The sequence below is a fragment of the Moschus berezovskii genome, chromosome 4 (genome assembly GCF_049115385.1).
Source record: "Moschus berezovskii isolate FMDL1 chromosome 4, NW_MosBer_1.0, whole genome shotgun sequence".
In the NCBI taxonomy this organism is placed as follows: domain Eukaryota; kingdom Metazoa; phylum Chordata; class Mammalia; order Artiodactyla; family Moschidae; genus Moschus; species Moschus berezovskii.
In genome coordinates this window covers 113,938,054-113,947,540 of record NC_142463.1, presented here as the reverse complement: position 1 = coordinate 113,947,540, position 9,487 = coordinate 113,938,054, and the positions used below count along the sequence as shown (strand labels likewise).

General features: G+C 38.9%; 1 protein-coding gene across 1 annotated transcript; it reads left to right on the top strand.

Annotated features, from left to right (window-relative positions):
• The first annotated feature begins 671 nt into the window (after nt 1-671).
• Nucleotides 672-1,610, top strand: OR6N1 (olfactory receptor family 6 subfamily N member 1). Its single transcript, XM_055403684.1, has one exon. The coding sequence runs from the start codon at nt 672-674 to the stop codon at nt 1,608-1,610; it is 939 nt and encodes a 312-aa protein (XP_055259659.1).
• Nucleotides 1,611-9,487: the final 7,877 nt, after the last annotated feature.

The following is a 9,487-nucleotide window of genomic DNA, read 5'->3' as shown; positions in this document are numbered from 1 at the left end:
TGTGGTGTTGGAGAGACTCTTGAGAGTCCCTTGGACTGCAAGGAGAGCAAAACAATCCATCCTAAAGGAGATCAGTCCTGTGTGTTCATTGGAAGGACTGATGCTAAAGCTGAAACTCCAATAGTTTGGCCACCTGATACGAAGAGCTGACTCATTTGAAAAGATCCTGATGCTGGGAAAGATTGAGGGCAGGAGGAGAAGGGGATGATAGAGGATGAGATGGCTGGATGGCATCACCAACTCAATGGACATGGGTTTGGGTGGACTCCAGCAGTTGGTGATGGACAGGGAGACCTGGCATGCTGCGGTTTATGGGGTTGCAAAGAGCCGGACATGACTGAGCGACTGAACTGAACTGAACTGATAGAATCCACTGAGGAAGATATATTGATTATAGAATGGATTATAGTGGCCAAAAATGTGTTTTATAATTAGAGAAGACAATTTAAGTCTGATTATAAGAGTGGATACTCTGAAGGAGGCTGTTGACAACTTTCGGGGGAGGGATAGAAAGTCCGGCCTTGTAGAGCATGTACTAAGATCGCTTATTCTGGAGGTGCAGGGGAAGGACAAGTGGACTTTGAGGGTTTCCTTCTTCTTAGATATTCTTTTGCTCAGCATTGTTTCTCATCCCTCCATACTTGACATTCCAGGGAAATGAATGGAGAGCGATGAAGCCCGAGAATTGGAGTCAGGTAACAGAGTTCATCATCCTGGGCTTTCCCCATCTTCAGGGTGTTCAGGCTTTTCTCTTCCTCTTGTTATTCCTAATCTACCTCACTACCATCCTGGGAAATCTGCTGATATTCTTGGTGGTCTGCCTGGACTCCCGGCTCAACATACCCATGTATCGGTTTGTCAGTATCCTCTCCTTACTAGAGCTTGGCTACACAGCTGCCACCATCCCCAAGATGCTGTCTAACTTGCTCAGTGAGAAGAAGACCATTTCTTTCTCTGGATGCCTTCTGCAAATCTACTTCTTCCATTCTCTTGGGGCTACTGAATGCTATCTTCTCACAGCAATGGCTTATGACAGATACTTAGCTATCTGTCAACCCCTCCACTACCCTACTCGCATGACCCCAGCACTCTGTGTCAAGATTTCTGTTGGCTGTTTGTTGGGAGGCTTGGCTGGGCCAGTGGCTGAAATTTCCTTGGTCTCCCACCTCCCTTTTTGTGGTCCCAATCGTATTCAGCACATCTTTTGTGACTTCCCTCCTGTTCTGAGCTTGGCTTGTACTGACACATCGGTCAATGTCCTAGTGGACTTTGTTATCAATTCTTGCAAGATCCTGGCCACCTTTCTGTTAATCCTCGGCTCCTATGTGCAGATCATCTGTACAGTGCTCAGAATTCCTTCAGCTGCAGGCAAGAGGAAGGCCTTCTCCACATGTGCCTCCCACCTCACCGTGGTCCTCATCTTCTACGGCAGCATCCTCTTCATGTATGTGCGGCTGAAGAAGAGCTACTCCCTGGACTACGACCGGGCCCTGGCTGTGGGCTACTCAGTGCTCACACCCTTCCTCAACCCCTTTATCTATAGCCTGCGCAACAAGGAGATCAAGGAGGCTGTGAGAAGGCAGTTAAAGAGGACCAGGATACTGGAGTGAAGGTGGAGGAAGCAGACCAAGTGTGAAGCTGAGGATATGGTGACCTTGGGGGTCCTCAGCAGTCATAGATGAAATAGAAAGTGTTCAGGGATTTTCTACATGGGCTACTGAACTAGGGAAAATGCTGCCTAATTTTCAGTGATAGTGCAGCCTTAATAATATCTGCTACAACCACATGTGACTTGGGACCAGAGACTGGCAATCCTCTCTAGAAATATGATACAGTGCTGTGATTTTCAAATCCTGGATGTTTGTACACCATACTTTGGATGTTGGTCAAATCTATGTCTTCCTTATATATAAGTCTTTCAGATTTACTTGATTTAATGTAAATACATTTAGTCATACGATCAATAATAAAATTTCCTAAATACATCTTAGGAAAAAAAAAGGTATTTCATGTATCATTTACAATCATTTCATGTATACTGAACATCTATGTATTAAAATGGAAAACACTGATGTAGTAGAGAAAAGCTTTCTTTCAACATCACGTATATCTAGGTTTAAATTCTAGTTCATTTAATCAGTTATTAAATACATAATTTCTATAACTCAAACCTTCTTAACTGATGAGCCAATTTCATCGTTTGTTATTCTTGAAGTTTGTTTTGAAGATTACTGATAAGGTCTGAACACCACAGTACAAAATGTCTGGCATAAATTGATTTAAAAAAAAAAGAGTTACATTTATTTTCTTTCTTTAACTCCTCCCAGACCTCTCATTATTACTCTGTTAGAACAATATCCAGGAAAACATAATTAAGCAAAAATATTTCCCAGATGTTTTTCTTAAAAGGAAAAAAGGGGTAAACTAGCCAGAAGGAGAATTTGTGAGATGTGTTTATCTCAGTGATCTTAATACCTGTTACCAATAAAAAGTGTGAAAATGAAGGAGTCTGTGGCAGGAAATAGGATCACTTTTTATGTTGGACTACTTTATTTCATTTCAAGGTAGTTACTTCCCTTAATATATGAAAAATAATCCTATGGTTTAGCATCTGAGAAATTCAAGTCTTTAATTATTATTTGGTGTTAGGGATTATTTATACATTGGCTATCTACTGTTGGTAGATTATCAAATGTTGACTGTAAGAAAATCTTTAATTCTGTGTAGAATTACGTAGATTGACATAATAAAGATACTCAAGTATTTGTATTTCTACACTCTTCCATCTGTCAATTCAGCGCATGTTTATTTAGCTGTTCAGTTCAGTTCAGTTCAGTCTCTCAGTCGTGTCCGATTCTTTGAGACCCTATGAATCACAGCACATCAGGCCTCCCTGTCCATCACCAACTCCCGGAGTTCACTCAAACTCATGTCCACAGAGTCGGTGATGCCATCCAGCCATCTCATTCTCTGTCCTCCCCTTCTCTTCCTGCCCCCAATCCTTCCCAGCATCAGAGTCTTTTCCAGTGGGTCAACTCGTCACATGAGGTGGTCAAAGTATTGGAGTTTCAGCTTTAGCATTAGTCCTTCCAATGAACACCCAGGACTGATCTCCTTTAGAATGGACTGGTTGGATTTCCTTGCTGTCCAAGGGACTCTCAAGAGTCTTCTCCAGCACCACAATTCAAAAGCATCAATTCTTCGGCGATCAGCTTTCTTCACAGTCCAACTCTCACATCCATACATGACCACGGGAAAAACCATAGCTTTGACTAGACGGACCTTGGTTGGCAAAGTAATGTCTCTGCTTTTTAATATGCTGTCTAGGTTGGTCATAACTTTCCTTCCAAGGAGTAAGCGTCTTTTAGTTTCATGGCTGCAATCAGCATCTGCAGTGATTTTGGAGCCCCCCAAAAATAAAGTCTGACACTGTTTCCACTGTTTCCCCATCTATTTCCCATAAAGTGATGGGACCAGATGCCATGATCTTTGTTTTCTGAATGTTGAGCTTCAAGCTATTAGTGTATATCAAATGCTGTGCTAAACTTTACATAAAATGATGATGTACAAAGTAAATGTCCATTTACTGTCCATTTACTGTTTTTCTTTAAGTTCTTGTTCTTAGTAAGAACAAGAATGTTCTTAAAATGTTTTCAAAGAGTTGAAGATTTTAGACATTAAATTTGTGCTCAATTTGTAATTAGTTACAATTAATTGAATTAAGTTGTGGCAGTTAGTAGTTAAATATACATGCACTGTCTTCCCAGGTGATGCTACTGGTAAAGAACCTGCCTGTCGATACAGGAGATATAAGAGACATGGGTTTGATTCTTGGGTTTGGAAGATCCCCTGGAAGAGGTCATGGTAACCCTCTCCAGTACACTTGCCTGGAGAATCCCACCTACAGAGGAGACTGGCAGGCTACAGTCCACAGGATCTCAAAGAGTTGAACATGACTAAAGCGACTTAGCATGCACACATGCACTCTCTTCTCAAATAAGTTACATTTAAGATGAAAACTGAAGGATAAATCACAATTAGACATATTTATGAAAGCAGTAATTGCAATAATTTTTTCTATTTTACAGAATTGGAAATTTAGACTTAGATAAAACACCTGCCAAAACTATAGAGCAAGTCAGAATCAGGGACTCTGCATATGAAAACAAAGTCTTATAAACAAATTCTATTTCAAAATATAGATATTTTACTGATTAATTTCTCTGAGCATAGTGATTTTAAATAGATGGGAGGATGGATTGGGAAGAGATTATTGAAAGGAGATAACATTATCAACAATAAATGTTATCTCTTGGATCTTTTTTACTTTACCTTGGATGGGAGTTAATTAGCCCAAAGATATAAGATATATGGGATGGGATATAGTGTAGAAAAATTAATAATAAAAAGTTTATTTTTAAAGGAAAAATAAGTATTGAATTCAGGAATATCACTGGCTAAACTGATTTAAACCAGGGTTTTGCACAACCAACCAGCTTTATGCAGACCTGGTGCTTTGTTCCCTGGAGAAACAAAATTTAAATGCAGAGAATGAGGTTCTCCAATCACAGTTTTAGAGAAGTAGTGTTTAATTCCATGCTCTGATGGTACTGACTATTTTGCTAAAGGGTTGTTATAGCTCTGATCATTTTTCAGTTTCAAAATGTAAAGAATTATGTCTTCTGAAAGACAGTAAATTTCCAACATGGGGAGAGATAATCACATTTTAGACAGGACTCTGTAATCTATGTGTACAAAGGCAAGGTATTCTTTAGTTTGTGCCAAAAGTTCATACAAAAATTTCAGTGCTTGGCCTTGGGTAACTCATGTTATGAAATTTGGGTAACTCAGCATCTGCTACTGGAATTTCAGAAAGCAAAAACTAAAGATTGAATGGCGTTCCCAAGAGATGTACAAGATGAGGGGCTTGGAAGTAATTTTCAGTTTAGAACAATAATAAAAGTAAAGAAAGCATTGATTAATAGTAACTAATATTTAATAAGCACTATAGACATTGAGCTTGGCATTTTATACACCTTACAGCGCTTAATCCTCAAACACCTTGAAGATCCCATGTTATAGATAGTGACACCATAGCTCAGGACACCTATACTAGTTCCCCATGGTTGTACAGCTGGCAAGTGGAAAAGTAAAATTCATGTTCAGATAGTATGATCTCAAATTCTCAGTCTTATACCACATTAAGTTTACTCTAATAAGGAGAAGCAATCTGAAAATTAGAGTTATCCAACATTGTAGGAGACCACCTTGGTTAAGCGTTCAAGCAGAGATTAGATTATATTTGTTCAGATATGCTGAATAGTGATTCCTCATCTGGTTTAGAGATAACTTGATGTCTCCAAAGGTAACTTTGGAGTTCAGAACAAATGGGGAAAATAGCTACTCTCTAGTTCTAATGACCTTAAACAGAAAGCAAAGGCACTATTATACATAGTAGGTACTCTTATCCTGAAATAGGGCTGGGTCTAGGAAACAGTCAAGAGCATGAAGCAGTTAAGACTAATCATTAGCCTGACGATTATCTTAGACTAATCATTATCTTAGTCTTGCTCCTCTGAATAGTGCATCTATCTGTTTGACACATCCTCTCTTCTTCATTCCCTCTCCTTTTGCTACTTTAGGCTGATATGGATACTTGGTTTTTACCAAGACCATCTTTTCTCTCTCCTTCATTTGTTCTCATGGGTATTGATCCATGATTGATTGTCAGTCGGCCCAGCTTCTCAATCAGTCAGTCACTTAGCCAACAGCAAACCTTGGATAGTCAACAGATGCTATGCTGAATGGTGTAACATTCAGAAGGATGAGGAAACCTTATCCCGTGGATCCTAAGTCCAATGGGAGATGGGGAGCAAGCAAGAAACAGCATGACAAGCAAAAAGATAGAAAATAAGTCACATCAAAATAAGGGCCTATATTGGTCCTGATGTCTGTACCCAGAATATCATACTTGAATATGAGGAATCTTTCTTGAAGCTTGCAGTTAAAATTGAAAAGTAGAGGACAATAATAGTAAAAATGATAATTTCTGAGCTTCAGTGACAAAAGTTAAGGCTATCCTTGTGAAAAGAATCAATATGCTAGATTAAAAGAGAGAAGAAAGGATGAAAAAATGATACATATTCAAAGAGGCTTGAAGAACAAATACTAAATGCTTAGAAGATTTAGATGAAATAAAATAACCTAAAACTGGGAACACTGAGTCTATATACATTTTGTGCTAAGAAAAATGTGAGTTCAATGAATAACAACACTCATTAAAATAGCAACAAAAATTATTCATCAGATTTTGAGGCCTCCAAAGATCAAAAACACTGATATGATAGCCACTAATTAAATCCTCTGCACTTAACAGAGTCCATAACATAGAACTGCTAGTCAAACATTTTTTTAAATAAATCTTGAAATCTCGAGGAGCAAACTGTTTCATCACTTTTTATTTAATAGTTATCATATTTACTGAATATCATATTTCCTTTGGAAGATTATGGCCTGAATGAAAGCCATGTAAAGTGAGCACAATATCTTGGCAAATAAAGACCTGACTCTGGTATCAGGTAGAATTGAATTTTTGCTCTGGATTCCTAATAATAAGCTCCACTTGTTTGAACTATTGAAACTGTGTTTCATATTTTCCATTTGTAAAACAAAATGTTTTAATATTTATTTCACAGGGTTGTTGTAAGAATAAATGAGTAGTACATTTAAGATCTTTATCTTAAATAAAAAAAAAAATCTTAGCTTTTATGCATGTCAAGAAGCCCTAGAGCTAGGAATGAGTTTAGTCATTCCCACATCTGATTCATCATCAGAATATTCTTGGAAACTTCTCAGAAATGCACAAGAATAGTTTTCACTTTCAGATTTTCTCAGTCATAAGTTCTGATGATCAATCAGTTCCAGGAACCATGTAATTATAAAGATAAGGAAATGACACAGCTTAGTGGCAGAAAAAGACAGAATATTTTGTCCTTGAACCCTACAGTTCAATAGTCTTTCCACAATCACCTGAGGACTAGGAAATTCACAAAGGAAAGAACCCATGACTTCTACTACTCATTAAAGACTGGTAAGGTTTCATGAAACTTTGAGGAAAAGAAATGTGTATAATATATTTTCTTGAACACAGAATATATTAAATGAACACATGTATTTACTGGGGGCAGAGCATGAAATAGAATCCTAAAGTTAAGTCCCAGCTCTGTCACTAATGATCTATATGACTACAGGCAGATCATTAAACTTCTTTGAACCTTTGTTCCAACGTTTAAATAATGGTCCTGGAACCAGACATCTTGGAATGTGAAGTCAAGTGGGCCTTAGAGAGTATCACGATGAACAAAGCTAGTGGAGGTGATGGAATTCCAATTGAGCTATTTCAAATCCTGAAAGATGATGCTGTGAAAGTGCTGCACTCAATATGCCAGCAAATTTGGAAAACTCAACAATGGCCACAGGACTGGAAAAGGTCAGTCTTCATTCCAATCCCAAAGAAAGGCAATGCCAAAGAATGCTCAAACTACCACACAATTGCACTCATCTCACACGCTAGTAAAGTCATGCTCAAAGTTCTCCAAGCTAGGCTTCAGCAATATGTGAATCGTGAACTTCCTGATGTTCAAGCAGGTTTTAGAAAAGGCAGAGGAACCAGAGATCAAATTGCCAACATCTGCTGGATTATGGAGAAAGCAATAGAGTTCCAGAAAAACATCTATTTCTGCTTCATTGACTATGCCAAAGACTTTGACTGTGTGGATCACAACAAAATGTGGAAAATTCTGAAAGAGATGGGAATACCAGACAACCTGACCTGCCTCTGGAGAAATCTGTATGTAAGTATGGAAGCAACAGTTAGAACTGGACATGGAACAACAGGCTGGTTCAAAATAGGAAAAGAAGGACATCAAGACTATATATTGTCACCCTGCTTATTTAACCTATATGCAGAGTACATCATGAGGAACGCTGGGCTGGAAGAAGCACAAGCTGGAATCAAGATTTCTGGGAGAAATATCAATAACCTCAGATACGCAGATGACACCACCCTTATGGCAGAAAGTGAAGAGGAACTCAAAGGCCTCTTGATGAAAGTGAAAGAGGAGAGTGAAAAAGTTGCTTTGAAGCTCAACATTCAGAAAACGAAGATCATGGCATCTGGTCCCATCACTTCTTGGGAAAAAGATGGGGAAACAGTGGAAACCGTGTCAGACTTTATTTTTTTGGGCTCCAAAATCACTGCAGATGCTGATTGCAGCCATGAAATTAAAAGATGCTTACTCCTTGGAAGGAAAGTTATTACCAGTCTAGATAGCATATTAAAAAGCAGAGACATTACTTTGCCAACCAAGGTCCGTCTAGTCAAGGCTATGGTTTTTCCCGTGGTCATGTATGGATGTGAGAGTTGGACTGTGAAGAAAGCTGATCGCCGAAGAATTGATGGTTTTGAACTGTGGTGCTGGAGAAGACTCTTGAGAGCCCCTTGGACTGCAAGGAGATCCAACCAGTCCATCCTAAAGGAGATCAATCCTGGGTGTTCATTGGAAGGACTGATGCTGAAGCTGAAACTCCGATACTTTGGCCACCTCATGCGACGAGTTGACTCACTGGAAAAGACTCTGATGCTGGGAGCGATTGAGGGTAGGAGGAGAAGGGGACGACAGAGAATGAGATGGCTGGATGACATCACCGACTCGATGGACATGAGTTTGAGTGAACTCCGGGAGTTGGTGATGGACAGGGAGGCCTGGCGTGCTGTGATTCATGGGGTCACTAAGAGTCGGACACGACTGAGCGACTGAACTGACTGACTAAATTACTTTAGTTTTATTTTCAAGTCAAGAGGATTCATATATGTGAAAATATTTAAAATAGTAAATTACAAGATGAAATAGTGGACTATTATTAATTGCTATGCCACTCTATTGGGCTAAAATTCTATAGCACATGGTATACAAATTAGAACATGGCCAATGAGTTGAATTTATGCATTAAATAAGCTAAAAGTGAAGATGCTTTCTCTGTAGTTTCAGAAAATTGTTTATTGATGTGGAATGTGGAAATGCATGGGGTTCAACTTTGGAAAGAGGATTGGGGAAATATCAATATCAAGCAATATCAAGAACCATAATGTCCTTTATGCTTCTTCAGTCCTGCTCTCTGGTCTCACCAGCACCCGGGACAACAGAAAACAAGGGCAGGAGTCTTGCTAATAGAGTGTGAGGAAGAAGCTTGCCTGCACCATAAAGCAGGAAAACCCATGCATACTGCTTTCAGCTACCACAACTACATCAATGTAAATAAGCTCTGCAATCACAACCAATGAATTGGATGCAGCAGTTTTTCATCCTTGTTTATAGTAATAGAACAAGTAGCTATGACAATAGAAAAAGCATAATCATGAACAAGACAAGGGACAGTGCAAAGGTGAAATTCCAAGAGCTTTTTCAGAGTCTAGAGTGATCTTGCT